This window comes from Carlito syrichta, unplaced genomic scaffold (assembly GCF_000164805.1).
Source record: "Carlito syrichta isolate Samal-C Ts95f unplaced genomic scaffold, Tarsius_syrichta-2.0.1 Scaffold63326, whole genome shotgun sequence".
Lineage (NCBI taxonomy): Eukaryota > Metazoa > Chordata > Mammalia > Primates > Tarsiidae > Carlito > Carlito syrichta.
In genome coordinates, this window is record NW_007007422.1 from 174207 (window position 1) to 190426 (window position 16220).

Genomic DNA, 16220 nt, shown 5'->3' on the forward strand with positions numbered 1-16220 from the left:
ATTGTCCTTCACCAGGTTCTTGCTATTGTGAACAATGCTGCAATAAACATACGTGTGCAGGTATCTTTTTTATATAGTGATTTGTGTTCTTCAGGGTATATTCCCAGTAGGGGGATTGCAGAGTCATATGGAAGGTCAATTTTTAGAGCTTTTAGGAATCGCCACACTGCTTTCCACAGAGGTTGCACTAGTTTACACTCCCACCAACAGTGTAGAAGTGTTCCCTTTTCACCACACCCTCTCCAGCAGCTGTTATTTTTTGAGTTGTTGATAATTGCCATTCTGACTGGAGTTAGGTGGTATCTCAGACACACACACATTTTAAAAAATGAATGCAAGGAAACTTTGGGAGATGTTGGATATGTCTGTTACCTTGATTGTGGTGATGGTATCATGGGTGTTTGCATATGTCCAAACTCATCAAATTGTGCACAATAATTTTGAGCTTCAAATAACCATGGTCTAAGGTTCATTGGGTGCTTATCATGTAACAGTTGCTTTTCTTGTCTTTTTTTACTTTTGTTCCACATGTAATTTCACTTAATCCTCACAATCACCATAGGAATTAGGTGCTGTTATTATTCTCCTTAGACAGAGGAGGAAATTGAGCTACAGAGAGGTAAAATTATTGTTCCATATTCTCATAGCTAAGAAGAAGCAGGGCTGGGGTTGAACCTGAGTTGTCTGATACCAGAGCACACATGGAGCTCCCTCTGTTACCAAACCTGTTAGAATGTTGGGTGAGCTCCTGTTGAATGCACTTGAATGAAGTTCCTCTTTTGAAAGTTCATATGTTCATTATTAGAATTTTGTAGACCAGGGCATGTTCCCAACCCCACAGTCATATGTCAATGTATGTCATAGACTTACTGCCTCCAGTGAGCCTTTGTGCCTGTTGCAGGGATGTATTACAGTTTGCTAAATATTGCCATCATGCCCAGCTAATTTTTCTTGATTTATTGTAGAGATGAGGTCTCACCAAGTTGCCCAGGCTGGTCTCGGACCTGTGGGCTCAGATAATCCTCTCACTTTGGCTTCCCAAAGTGCTGGGATAACAGGCGTGAGCCACAGGCGCCCGGCTATCTTGGTGTATTCTAAGACATCTTGAGCATTTCATGTTGTCCTAATGCAAGCTGATATTTCCCATAGGGCACCACCAGGTTGGGGCTGAGGGAAATGGATCATCTAAAAACAGTGTTAATTCTTTTGAGCAAAAGGTATTGTTCCCTGGGTCTCAATGAGTGTGGCAAAGATAAGAGAGTAGGGGGTAGGGTCTTGCATCTCTGGGGATCTGGGGCCATTGCTGCCAGGGAGCCTGTTGAGTTGGACGCAGTACGTGAGCCTGAGGGCCCAGCTCCTGACCAATTGCCAGTGGCCCTGGGGTGAAGGGGTGCAAGTCGATTATGCCCTTTGGAGCTCCAACTCTTGAACAGAGGCAACAGGACCCACTCATCCATCTTCCAGTCTCAGTCAGTTCAGGAGCCCTTTCTATGCAGTCAGCTTGGCTCCCCCACCATGGGAGGAAAACCAGCAGAACTCAGCACATGTGGAAGCTTACTAACCTGGTAATGCAATAAGCCCTATTTTGGGACCAGGAGAAGAACTTTGCTCTTACTCAGAACATCCAGCTCCTTGAAAGTGTAGAAACTTCTTTTTTCCTTCATGACTGTTTAGTAACCTGAAGTCCTCCACTTTTGCAAGTTCTTTCCTTTTTGTCTTTGAGTCAGAGTCTCACTCTGTCACCCAGGTTGGAGTGCAGTGGCATGCTCATGGCCACTGCTGCCTCTACCTGCTGGGCTCAGGCAATCTTTCCATCTCAGCCTTCTAAGTAGCTGGAACTACTTTGATTTATTGTAGAGACGAGGTCTTGCCAAGCTGTCTAGGCTGGTCTCGAACCCCTGGGCTCAAGCAATTCTCTCACCTCTGCCTCCCAAAGTGCTGAGATTACAGGTGTGAGACACTGTGCCTGGCCAAATTCTTCCCTTTGTCCTCATATCCTGACTTCAGTGCAGCTTGGTGAATGTGCCTCCCCATGTGTTTGTGAAATGGCAGCATTGGTTTCAGGAAATCTGCTTGCTGTTGTCTCAGTATTTATAATGAAGGGAAGGAATTGATCCAAATCAGATTTGTTGGTTGAATGGACCGGGGTGTATGACTGAAGAGGGACCACATAAAGAAATAGCTGCAGTTGAGGTTTCTGAAAGATTGGGCATGAACAATGGTTTCAGGACACACAGAAGCATGGGAAAAGGAAAGTCAAGTTCATGAACCATAAAAAAAGATTTTTCTCATTCTTGGATATCTCTCTTATGTCTGAAATCATGATACCCATCATGGCATCAGACACATCTCCTTCATAGACATGGACTATTTGGGACTGTTGAAGATCTTACTTTCTGCACCTCAGTGGACAGTCCTGTACAAGATTTATCTTCTATACTCAGAGGCCCAAGCTTCCATCACTTGTCTAAGTCTTTGCAAAGCAGCTTTCTGATTAGTTAACTAATTCTACCTGGTTCTGCTCCAGCCTTTCTTCACTGTGAAGTTAGAGAAACCTCTCAAAGCACTCATATCATTGTGTCTCCCTTGGCCTCTTTAGAAACCCTTCAGGATCACCCATTTCTCTTCAGATGAGGACAGAACTTATCGTGGTCTACTAGAGTCCTGCATGGTCTGTCCCCTCGTCCCTTTCTAACTTTATCTGGTGTCACCCACCTTGTAGGTCTTTAACTCTGGCCTCTTTGGCTTCTTCCTGCTTACTTTTTTTTTTTTTTTTTTTGAGTTGGAGTCTCACTCTGTTGCCCAGACTGGAGTGCAGTAGCATGCTCCTGGCCACCGCAGCCTCTACCTCCTGGGCTCCAGTGATCCTTCCGCCTCAGCCTTCCAAGTAGCCAGAACTATAGGCGCACACTACCACTCCCGGCTAATTTTTAATTTATTGTAGAGACGAGGTCTTGCCAAGTTGCCCGGGCGGGTCTCGAACCCTCAGGCTCAGGCAATCCATTCGTCTTGGCCTCCCAAAGTGCTGGGATTATAAGCTGAGCCACCGAGTCCAGTCACTTTTCTTTTTGAATCAGCGTCTCACTCTGTTGCCCAGGCTGGAGTGCAGTGACACACTGCTCACAGCCACCCCAGCGTCGACCTGCTGGGCTCTGGCAATGCTTCTGCCTCAGCCTTCCAAGTAGCCGGAACTACAGGCGCGTGTTACCATGCCTGGCTAATTGTTTGATTTATTATAGAGACGAGGTCTCAACATGTTGCCTAGGATGGTCTTGAACCTGTGGGCTCAGGCAATCCTCTTGCCTTGGCCTCCCAAAGTGCTGGGATTATAGGCTTGAGCCACCGCATCTGGCCTACTTTTTTTCTTTTAAAAATGTTCACATTTTCCCCCTTCATAGGACCATATGTTTACCTATTGGTGTTTTTTGCCTTCCATGATCTTCCCAATTAGGTCAACTGCCCATGACACTCTCTGGAAGCACTAAACACACCTTTCTTTGCTAGTATGTTGCAATTATACATTCATTTGTGTGACTAATTGAGTGCCACACAACTAGACTCTACATTCTATGAAGGCAGGGGCTGGGACTATTGTTGCTCACAATTGAATTCTCATTGTCTAACACAGGGACAACAAACATGTTCTGTAAAGGGCTAAATAGTAAACATTTTAGGTTTTGTGGGCAATGTATTTTTTTGTCAGAGCCATTTAACTATGCAGTTTTAGCACAAAAACAGCCACGGACAACACACAAATGAATGCATATGACTGTGTTCCAAAAACAGTTAATTTATAGAAACAGGTCATAGGCTAGAATTGGCTCATGGGATAGGTTGCCAACATGGTCACCAGTTGTGGTCTAGTATAATGCCAGGACTTAGTATGTGATTAATAAGTGTTGTTGAGTGGTGACCGCTTAGCAAATATGGATTGAACGGTGGCAGTGAAATGTGAAATCTGTGCTATCTTATTCCTATTATGGCAGGGCAGCCCTAGATCTAGACTGACAATTTCCAACTAGTCTTTTTATTGTGTTGGTAGGAGTGGTTTATTATATTTAGTTTTTTTATGATTATAAAAGTAATATAATCATGGTAAAAAATTTGAGCATTTCAGAAGCATATGAAGAAAAGATACTGTGTGCTGCAGATGACCAATCTTCACAGTTTGTGTGTGTGTATGTATGCAACATTCCAGAAATTTCCATTACACCTGGAGACAGGTGTACCATTGCATGCTTTTTATTCTATTTCACAAAATCCAGCATCCCTTTGGACTCTGTGAAGCCACATCTAACAAACTCCTCACACAACCACCACACACCATGGGGTAGGAGAGCGTAGGGAGCCTTTTAGTGGGTGAGTTTGCACACAAATGTAAACAACTGATTTCATTAGGCATTTTAAGTTAGAAATAGAAGACCTGGGAACTTTAAATATAAAGTCTACTTCATTTCTCTTTTTTTTTTTTTTTTTTTAGTTGGAGTCTCACTCTGTCACCCAGACTGGAGTGCACTGGCCGCTCCCGGCCACCGCAGCCTCGACCTGCTGGTCTCCGGCAATCCTTCCGCCTCAGCCTTCCAAGTAGCTGAAACTACAGGCATGCACTACCACGCCCGGCTAATTTTTTGATTTATTGTAGAGATGAAGTCTCGCCAAGTTGCCCAGATGGGTCTCGAACCTGTGGGCTCAGGCAATCCACTCACCTCAGCCTCCCAAAGTGCTGGGATTACAAGCTGAGCCACCGAGCCCAGCTTACTGCATTTTTCTTTTAAGAATCTATTATATATAACTCAGAGATAGCTTGTAAGAATCTTACCTTCTTTCCCCTTTGCGTATTTCCACACAGGAGACATCATCCTTTTCCTCTTATAGGAGGCAGAGGCCCAGGGAGTCATTGATTTGCCCAAAGTCACAAAGCCAGTAAGTGGCAGAGCTGATTGATCTCCACATTTCTAATCCGGTGTTCTGCTAAACCCTCTGCCGGACAGTCTCATGTTTAGAGGGCCTTGAAGAAAAGCTGCATTCATAAAACTCAGGAGAAAGTATCAAAGAGAGGGAGATTATTTTGCCTGAGGGTGGATTTATTAACCTCAAATTATATTTATTACATGGCATTGAGAAGCAGATGGGGTCTATTTTGTGCTTAAGAAAAAGAGGTGCTAGGTTTAAATAGCTTGAGGGGGATTTAAGTTGGATGCAGATAAAGTGTTTTCTAGTAGTAAGAGATATTAAGCTGCTTTCTGGTCGCGCGGCTGGTTCGCAAGATGGCACCGTGTGGTGATTTCTAAAAGAACTAGATGTTGACCTTCCAAATGACCCAACAATCATCATACTGAGAATATACCCAGAGGAACTCAAGTCACTCTACAAAAATGAAACCTGTACCTGCAAGTTTATTGCAGCACTATTCACAATAGCAAAAACCTGGAACCAACCATGCTGCCCATCGAAACTGGACTGGACTTAAAAATTATGGTACGTACACACAACGAAATATTGCACAGCCATAAAGAAGGACAAAAACATGGGCTTCGCAACAACTTGGATGGATTTAGACTCTATCATACTCAGTGATCTGTCACAGAAACGAAGAACAGAGTACTACATGTTCTTACTCATAAGCGGACCCTGAACATTTGCCATAATACTGTAAGAAAGGGATTGGCAGTAGCAGGATACTGCTGGGGTGGGGGTGGGGGACAAAACATCAATCAGGGGAACTTATCTCAAACCAGGCAAAGTGGAAACCAAAGGGAGGCCCAAACTTTACCTGTATGATGACCACTTGTATACCTAATCCTGAGTTGTACCCCACATCTTTAAAATAAAAAAAAGAGATATTAAGCTATGGAAAAGAATCTAAGGGCTGTCAAGACTCCTCTAAAATCTCAAGATGAAGAGTAAATGTTGCTTGCTGGCTTTGGAGAAAGGCTATCTATTATAGTTATAATCTTGCATGGAGACAGGCTATGAACTTTCCCAATTTTTAGATGAGGGTGACTCATAATTGAGTTGACAGTGGTTGCTGTCAATTTTAGGTAGCATTCTGCTGCTCCATTCTTCCTACAGCAAAAGAAACTAGGAAGACTGGCGTGTGTGTGTGTGTGTGTGTGTGTGTGTGTGTGTGTGTGTGTGTGTGTTTCCTCTCAGTGATCCTAACCATTTACACAATGAATGTGGTCATAACCAATCATATGCAAGAATTTGTTGTGACATTGTTCTTTTCTCTGTCAATGAATATAGGTTTAAAAAGTAGGCATGGGATTACATGGAACTTCAGTGACAGAAACAAGCTTTCCATGTTTTTTTTTTTTAAATCATTTGTTCATTTATTCATTCCTGGTTAGCAACTCTAGACTCTTAGCATTACAAAGGATTAATCCTCAGACATCTGGCTGCTGATTGATACTTGAATCAATGCTGTCATTTTCACCAGCATAAAAACAATTTATTGAGATCTCAGGGCTAAGCCAAGAAATAGGAGTCCAAGACATTGTTGGAGCAAGACACAATCTCTACCCCTAGGTGTCTTATTACTTAGTTGGGAAGGCAGATCATGACCAAGAGGTGGTTTACTTAACTCACTAGACTCTTAGTCCCTAAGGGACAAGGACTGAACATACAGAATGGTTAAGAAAATGAGTTTTATAGTGAGACAAAATTGGGTTGAGTTCCAGCTCTGCCATTTCCCAGCTGTGTGACCTTGAAAATGTTACCACATCTGATGGAGTTTAATTCCCCACTTGTGGCATGGGGCTAATAAATTGTCCCCATCCTACAGAGGAGTTAGATTCAGTGAGACAGTGTGTGCAAAAGGCACTTTGCATTGCGCCTAAACACTCGATACATACACATTAAGTGTGTTGAAGGAATAAGTGACCTTTGCTTCCCAGATCGTGACTGCCTAGGAACAGGCAACTGGGATGAGTGTTATCATGCTACTAGATCTGACCCTGTATTATCACTGAGATGTCCTTTATTTCACACATTCCTGCTCTATCTCCCCCTTATCTGAGACTGGTCCCAGCTCTTTCTCTGGGTTCAGCTGCTTTATACTGCCCTCGTTGTTATTGTTGCACATTAATACTCTTTTCTTGAGGAATTTAGGAGAAATTCCTTCTCTCTGTCCCCTGGGATGCTCCTCTGATCTACTCCCAAGCCAGAGGGCTCCCGGCGGTGTAGTGGCTCACACCTATAATCCTAGCACTTTGGGAGGCAGAGATGAGAGGATTGCCTGAGCTCAGGAGTTTGAGACCAGCCTGAGCAACATGGCAAGACCTTGTCTCTACAATAAATCAAAAATTAGCTGGGTATGGTGGCTCACACTTATGATTCCAGCTACTTGGAAGGCTGAGGTGGAAGGATCACCTGAGTCCAGCAGGTCGAGGCTACGGTGGCTGTGAGAGTACCACTGCTAGAAGCCAGAAGGCAACAGAGCTCAGATAATATGGTCCCTGAAAGTCAGTCTCCTGTATAAGTCAGCCTCCCAGGATACAGAGCAGAAAAATGGAGAATGCATCTAGAAGGCAAAGGAGAACACCCAGTGCAGGAGCAGTGAAGCTGGAGCCAGGCCTTGGCATCCAGGTAGGATTTAGGTAGCAGAGAGGAATGGTGAAGGCATCCCTGCAGGTAGTGATTGGGGCAGTTGTAGAGGGAAGCAGAGAGCATTTGCATTAGAACTGTGTAACTGACATGAGTGGAGGTGGGGACTGACATATTTTGATAGAATACAAGGGAAGGTTTGAGGGAAGAGGCTGGAGGAATTTAGGAAGGAAGTCCCTGAATATGCCAGTGTGTTGTTTAAGCAGGGAGTCTTAGGATGTTATTGAAGGAGTTAGAGTGGTGAGGTGTTCAAAAGAGCATACATAGCGAAAAAGTAGACTTCTCATTCCACATGTGAATAAGGGAGGAAGTTCATGTTTACACGTTATATGATCAGAATATAAGCTGATTTAGTAGGTGTAGGAGCCAAATGGCCCATAGTATTTTGTTCTCTAACTTGGTTTTATCATCACAACTCTTGCAATTTATGGATAATTCCTCCACAAAGTCTTAAGATCATGTCACTAGATTAAGCCCATCCAGGGCAATCCCAAAGATGACTTAAACATATGTTTTTAAGTGTGGAACTCATGGACAGTCCCCACATCCCTCATTGGTATCACCTGGGATGATGGTTAAAATGCCTATCGGAGCCTATCCCAGACCAACTGAATATTTCTCTGTTGTGAAGCACAGGCATCTGCATTTTTAGCAAGGACCAAGTTGCTTCTAATACAAACAGAATGTTAAGAACTGCTGATTTAAGGAGACATCGCTAGTTTCCTGTAGCGACTGTCAAGACAGGGGCTTACTTCCATCAGAGGCTGATAAATGGGCATCTAATAAAGATCTAAGCCCGGTAGTTTCCAGCTTAGAATCATGTTAGAATCATCTGGGAACTTTAAAAACATCCTGCTGCTGGGAGAGGGGGTTCTTTTTATTGTTTCTTATTCTGATTTAGTAGACCTGGGTGAAGCCTGAGGGAATTTTTTTTTTTAACTTCCAGGGAATTGTGATGTACAGCCAGTCCTAAGATCTTGTCTGAACTCAGAAGGTGGAAAAAAGGAGACATGCAGACGTCTCAGATTAACAGACTTTTCTGAATCCTGTACCACATAGTCAATGCTAAGAATAATTGCTCTGGAAAATAAGTTTCTGTGAGTAAGGAGGAAAGAAACCAAAGAAGACCAAGGGTGATGTAACCTGAGAAGGAACTGCAGTCTGGAATGGTCTTAAAGAATCAGCATATTTTCTTAGGCTCTTAGAAGGAGTCTGAAACTCAGAGCCAGAGGGTCCCTGGGGAGTCTGTGTCCTAGAGGCCAACCACTGGCCTCCATGAAGGACTTTCTTACCTGCATTTATTGCCAGTTTAGAGTTGGTGCATTTTTAAAATTCCCCCTTTTATTTTTTTCAAGTTTTCAAGAAAAAAAAAACAGTCTGAAATGGAATTGGAACACTCTTTCTTTCTTTCTTCCCTTCTACCATCTTCTGACTTAGGAGGAGAGAACTCTTTAGCCATGTGTCTTTGTATCCATACACTTCATGGACACCTATGGGGTTGTGCACAGCACAGGCCAGTGATGGAAATGCCACCTCCTTCCCATAGGCAGGAAGATGTGTGAGTGTCACTGAGAGTACAGGGGGAGGGTGATTCTCTGGAAGGAAGGCAGTGGAGAGAACCAGAAAGCCCTGCTCAGTGCGGAAGGTATGTTCAGGAAATGAAAAGCTCTGCATTTCTCTTGAAAGAAAAGAAGGAAGGAAAAAAATAAGATAGGAAAAGAAGGAAGGCAGGAAGGAAGGAGGGAAGGAAGGGCGAAGAAAGATAAATGAGCATCCTTCTAGTTTTTCTAAAGCTGTGTCTATTCCCAAGAGGATAAAGAATATTTTAGATGCCAAGCAGGGAGAATTTTTTTCTTCTTAAATGAGTGGGTCAGAACTTTGTTTCTTTCTTTCCTGAGAGCTGAAAGACCTCATGGTCTACTCCTCCTCAAATGTCCTTAATCTACTGTTGTGGCCCCACCAGCCTCTGTTTTCCTCTCTGGGTATTTTACACAGTGAGTTCTCCCAGAACTCAACCCAAGCCTCAGATCTAATCTACTGCATGTGGCAAAGCAGAGGACCTGTAGGTACTGTGTAGCTCTGATAAGATTATCTGATGTTCCCATCATCAGCTGCACTCATGATTCCTTGTAAGGAAGGCTGCTGCCACCCACCAAGTGATGGCAGCAGCAGTGATGGCATCTCTTTTATAGCCCAGTGTATATGTGTGTGCCTGTATCATAGTTCACACAGCAGAAACAAAATTGGAACACCCACTATTCAGCTCATCCTATTTGTTAACTCTTGTTGAAAAATAAACCAAACCCCAAAGGAAATAGCCTGTTTTTCCCCATGGAGTTAGATAGATGCTCACTAGGTCTCCTGACCATGGGATCTTGTCTGAATCAACTTCTGCATATGCTTATCTAGCCCCAGCTTCAAATTCCCAGGGGAGGGAAACTCCACCCTCTCTATGGGGAATCATTGCAGAGTTGAACAACTCATTTGACAGTCCTTTGTTAGGACCACCATTTTCATGTGGCAGATCTCTGAGCAGAACTACACCCAGTTTTCTTTGGAGCTTTGTCTGCAAATTAGAGGAAATCTTGTGTGCATCAGAAGATTGCTATGAAGTTCAAATTAGATTATTCTTTCACGGTGGCTCATGCCTTTGTAATCCCAGTACATTGGGAGGTCAGTGTGGTTGGATTGCCTGAGCTCAGGAGTTTGAGACCAGCCTGGGCAACATAGTGGAACCTCATCTCTACAAAAAATAAGAACAATTAGCTGGATGTGGTGGCACACACCTGTTGGCTCAGCTACTTGGGGTGTTGAGGTGGAAGAATTGCTGGTGCACAGGAGGTCGAGGCTGCCATGAGCGATGATCACTGTGATCATGTCACTACTCTCCAGCCTGGGCCACAGAGTAAGACCCTGAGGCGAGAGAGAGAGAAAGAGAGAGAGAGAGACAGAGAGATTATTCTTTCAATAAGTACCAGTTGCTTCCTGGTGTGAGGGGCCATTGTGCTAGGTGTGGGAACACAGAGATAATTGGGCACTGGCCTTGACCCTTCAATTTAGTGTTTCAGATGGATGGATAAACATATAGTCTCAGTGCAGTGGCAAATTCCTCTGCTTTGTCCTTGGTGGCCAGCCTGCCGGCCTCAACTGCCCACTTATGTCCCAAAGTTCCTGGGTGCTGTCTCCACTCATACTAGCCCATCCTCAGCAGGGCCACACCTGGCCCAGCACCTTCGAGCTACCGTCATGCTGCTCCTCCCCAGCCTCTGCCCTCTCCTTGTGACCCCTCAACCTGTCTTGCTCTCTACCTGTACCTGCACCCCTTGGTCTCTGTAGATCAGCAGCGCCTTTTTTTTTGAAAGTGTACAAACTTTATTGGAGCATGTGCACCTCCCCCGTAGGAGGGAAGAACACCGGGCCATGCGGCCCAGGAACGGGGAAGAGCTGGCAGCATGGAACGTGACTCAATCAGCAGTGCCTTTAGCCATCACCTGCAACCCTTAGCCTCTACACACCTGGACTCTGAGGTCAGGTACTACAATCTGTTTTGCAGTGACAAGGCTTCTGTACTCCACAGCCACCACACCTAGGCCAGTTCTTTCTTTGCTCCTGTCCCTAGACTGCACATCCTTGCCAGTACAGTAAGTGCAAAAACTCAAACCCTGGCCTCAGCAGAGCTGGCCCTGCCCCATTAACTTGTCTGGATTCCACGGGGCCTTCCTTTCTTTTCAACCTTTCTTCCCTCTTTCCTGGCACAGTAACCTCAGGAGGCTGAAAACCTTTGCGACTCTTCCCATACTCTGGGCTTCTTCTCTAGCCAGAGAAGCAGACCACGACTTCCTTGAGAACCCTCCATTCCCAGCCCCTCCTTTGCCCCCTCTCTTCCCTTCCTGCATTCACAGAAGAGGTTCCCCTCAGCCTAGGCAGACGTGCCCCCATGTGCCCCCAATGCCATCCCTTTGCTCCTCTCTCCCGCTTTTTCCATGGCTGCCATCATGATCACCAGAGTACTAGTTAGCAGACACTACCAAGGACCTCCCGTTATAACTAAGGTAGACAAGAAGTACGAGAGATGATCCCAACTCCCAGAGGTCTACAGTCTAAAAAGGCAAGTGACAAACACACGGGAACCCCTTGCTCGGACACATTCAGATCCCCCTTCTCTGATAACTCCTTTTTTTTTTTTTTTTTTTTGAGTTGGAGTCTCACTCTGTCGCCCAGACTGGCGTGCCTTTGTATAGAAATCTTGCTAACAGCCGGGCCTGGTGGCTCAGCCTGTAATCCTGCGCCTTTGGGAGGCTGAGGTGCGTGGATTGCCTGAGCCTGCGGGTTCGAGACCCGCCTGGGCAGAGAGACCTCATCTCTACAATAAATCAAAAGATTAGCTGGGCGTGGTAGCACGTACCTGTAATTCCGGCTACTCGGAAGGCTGAGGTGGAAGGATCGCCGGATCCCAGCAGGTCGAGGCTGCGGTGGCCGGGAGCGGCCACTGCCCTCCAGTCTGGGCGACAGAGTGAGACTCTAACTCAAAAAAAAAAAAAAGAAAAGAAAAAGAAAAAAAAAAGAAATCTCGCTAAGGCTTGACTGACCTTTCTATTTCACTAAATCTATCAAAAATCTTGCACATCCTTCAAGTTCCAATTCAAGTCTAGTCTGTTTTCTCCAAGAGTTTTTCCTGACTGCACCCACTGTGCCCTTCCTTCGTCTAAATTTCTGTTGCTCTTTTTATTTCTACCATTTATTTAGCAACTGATATAAATTGCATGACGCTGTTGTTTTCCTCTCAATTTTCTGTTTAACTTTGTATGTGTCTGTGTCTTATTTCCATAAATATATAATGACTTTCTTTTATGTTTTTGATTTTGAAAAAAATTTTTATTTTAAATAGATGGGGTACAATTTAGGGTTAGGTATACAAATTTTCATTATGCAGGTACCCTTGTTGATGGGGTGTACCCTCCTCTGCCCTGGCAGTTTCTCACTACTTTCAATCCCTTTCTTAAAGTATTATGATCGTTGTTCAAGGTCTGCTTATGAGTGAGAAAATGTGATATTCGGTTCTTTGTTTCTGTGATAGATCACTCAGTATTATACACTCTAAGTCCATCCAAGATGCAGTAAAGTTCATAATTTTATCCTTCTTTATGGCTGCATAATATTCCAGGGTGTATATGCCCCCATGTGCCCCCAATGCCATCCCTTTAAAATCCAGTTCTCTTTTGATGGGCAGCATGGTTGGTTCTATGTTTTTGCTATTGTGAATAATGCTGCATAAACATGCATGTGCAGGTATCTTTTTCATAGAGTGATTTGAGTCCCTCCGGGTATATTTCCAGTAGGGGGGTTGCGGGGTCATATGGGAGGTCAATTTTTAGATTTTTTAGGAATTACCATACTGTTTTCCACAGAGGTGGTACTAATTTATACTCCCACCAACAGTGTAGGAGCGTTCCCTTTTCACCACAGATGAAGACTTTCTTGATGGAAAGGCCTATTCTGAGGCATATAAAACAGTGATTTAAGAACATCAGCTATAGGGTTGGATTTCCTGGGTTAACACCCTGTTCCACCACCTACTGGCTGTGTGACCTTGAGCAAGTTACTAAATCTTGATATGTCTCAGTTTCCTCACCTGTCAAAAGACGATAATAATAGTACATAGTTGTTGTGAGTTTATATAAGGGAATAGTTGGCTCAGCCCCTTTCTGACTTAATACATCTGAAGCTCTTAGAGCAGTGTTTGGCATACAGTACTCAATAAATGTTGGCAGTTGTTGTTATTGTCAGTTCCAAGGTTTCCTCCTACAGTGCTAGTTGCACATAACATAGGCTTAGCAAATATTGTTGAATGGGCAAATATTTCCTCTCCAATACTCCTTTTCAATTTTTCATTTTTTTTCCTTACATGTGCGTTATCACGAACGTTTAAAGTTTCCCTTCATTTAATTCTGAAGCAAAAAATGAAGCCCCATGGATGTAAATAGTTTTTACTGTCTAGTATAAAGAAACAGACCAGCTCATCAAAAGAAACAATTTTCTGGTACTGAATTTGAAAAGGAATTTAATATAAGATTATTTGTGGGGCAGGAGGCTAATGGAGTGAGGAGAGCTAATTCTTCTAAAACCTACTTAACATGTTGAGATTAGAAAAAAATTTTTCTTCCATTAAATACAGGAACTGCCTCAAATGACTTCAGCAGCCCATGGGACTGTGTTGGCTGGGAGGTGGATTAGACAGAGAGAGCTTTGTATGTTCCCTACATCTAGAGAATCCACTGGGAAACCAAGGAGTAAGATTGATGGTGTGAACAAAAGGACAGGTGCAATCCAGAAACTGTAATCTGAAATAACCTCTTACATTATAGGTATATTTTTGTCTTTAGGAAGTGATGTTGTCAGTAATTTAGTGTAATTGTAATAACTAGATCATTAAACTATGTCTGTAGAGAGCATAGAAAAAATACATTTGCTTTTTAAGTGACAGTATATCAAACAATATACTAAGACTGTTTTAGTCAAACAGTATTCCTGTTTTTAATATAGTTTCCCATAGATGGGGTAGGTATTTTAGGTACACACACACACACACACACACACACACACACACACACACACACACTTTGGCATTCTTTCAGAAATGAGAGTCTACCAAGACATACTTGGTTGTTTTGTGGAGTTAAGTGAGTATAACAATGATGGGGAGCTGGTATACTGATTTTATTTAGATTTTTCAGATGATTCTTCAACAAAGGCCATTAAAACATTCATTGTCTTGGGAACGGAAGCAAGTTTTGACATAGGTTAAACTGGTCTTACAACAAGAAGCAAGTTAGTGTAATGGGCATTTCTCTAAGTGGAGACGTTAGCAGAGCATTAAAAAGGTCCTGGGATTTAATATATTCTTATGAATGATATGGTAAAAGTGACTTCATAAGAACGTCCAATTGTTTTGGTGACTGCAAGTTGCAAAATACAAAATCAGCAGAACTAAATTGCAGGAAGACAGAAATACCTACATGAACAGACAAAAGAGTTATGGGAAACAGGAAATGCAAAGGAAATAGTAAGAAAACAGATTGTTTACAAAGTGGCCAATGTGACTTGGGGAAAGGACGGGAGTCTTTGTAGCCTACTCTCAGTGAGGGGCTTTAACCTGCAAGTTTCTTGGTACCATCCGTAAAGGTGTTGAAAAATACTGACTACTCTTCTTATACCAAACACCACTTATTCAGGAGGTAGTAGAAGTGTGTGTGTGTGTGTGTGTGTGTGTGTGTAGAGAGAGAGATTTATGCAAAGTAGATAACTCTGAGGATAATAAATCTATAATGAGTTATAAAAGAAAACAAGCATGCTTTGGGATAAACTTTTTAAGTCTGAGACAATGGAGAAAATATCTAGTCAAGTGTCTGAGCAAATGTGGAATTTCTCTCCTTCCATTACAAAAACATAGAACTATATATTGAATTTATATTTTAGCAAAAAAAAGTCAGAAAGGGAAATTTTCAGGTACCAGAAATATATAAGAAATCAATAGCTAAATCTATGGGTAGGAGGCCACAAGGATCCTAGGGACTAGGACTCTTAACATGCCTGGGGACAGGAGCCAAAGTCACCCACACTGTTCATGATGTGGAACTGAAATGAGGCTCACTGAGAAAAGCTGGGAGCTGGGAAAGCACTGTAGCATTGGTGGGCCCGGCAGTTAACTCAGCCTGCAAACTGTTATAGGAAGCAGCTACCCATACCACGTCATGAATGGAAACAGTCACCGTCTGTCACTCAGGCTGGAGTGCAGTGGCACAATCATGGTTCACCATAGCCTCCATCTCTTGGGCTCAGGCAATCCTTCTGCTTCAGCCTCCCAAGTAGCTGGGACTACAGGCATGTGCCACCATGCCTGGCTAATTGTTTTATGTATGTATGTATGTATGTATGTATGTATGTACGTACGTATGCATGTGTGTGTGTGTATTTGTTATTAATTTATTTGTGGAGATGAGGTCTCACTATGTTGCCCACGTTGGTCTTGAACTCCAGGCTTAGGCAATCCTCCTGCCTTGGTCTTCCAAGGTGTTGGGAGCCGGCCATGGAGGCTCACTGAGCGTTAGGGATCAGGAAGGGCCGTTGACCCCGAGACCACTAGGATGCGTTCGGGAGCTATTGACCCCATTTCCTCCCCGTTTCTACTCAGCACTAACCAGATTAAGCTCCTGTGAGCTCAAAACATAAAAACTCTGAGACTGGGACGAACACAAGCTAACTTTAGAAGCTCATTGCTCCCATTCTTCCATAAACTGCCATTTTGGCTTTCACACAACTTATAATTCAAACTTGTGTCACATCTAAGAGCTTTAGTATTGGTCATAGGCTTCTGGGTCATGATCTTAGGATTTATTGAAGGTATAAATTGTGGAATACAGTTTAGAAGACAGCCATTTTGTTGAAAGAATGCAGCTGGGTCACTTGCAGGTAGCCCACTGTGAACTTTGAACTGGGCCACATTCCAAACATTCTGGGATGGGCCACTTTCGTTTGTAAAGTAAATACTTAAGCTTCTATAGAATTGTTTAACTTGGCATAAATCAATCAGTTTAGGATGAGAAAGGTTTATAGAA

General features: G+C 43.4%; 1 protein-coding gene across 1 annotated transcript in view; it reads left to right on the forward strand.

Annotated features, from left to right (window-relative positions):
- The window catches only part of LOC103252389 (lysine-specific demethylase 4E-like), a 34016-nt gene extending 22907 nt beyond the window's left edge, over positions 1 to 11109 (forward strand). The window contains exon 5 of the mRNA XM_021708634.1: positions 10942 to 11109. Within this exon, the coding sequence (XP_021564309.1) occupies positions 10942 to 11109 (168 nt within the window). The remainder of the gene's footprint in view (positions 1 to 10941) is intronic.
- The last annotated feature ends 5111 nt before the right edge of the window (positions 11110 to 16220 follow it).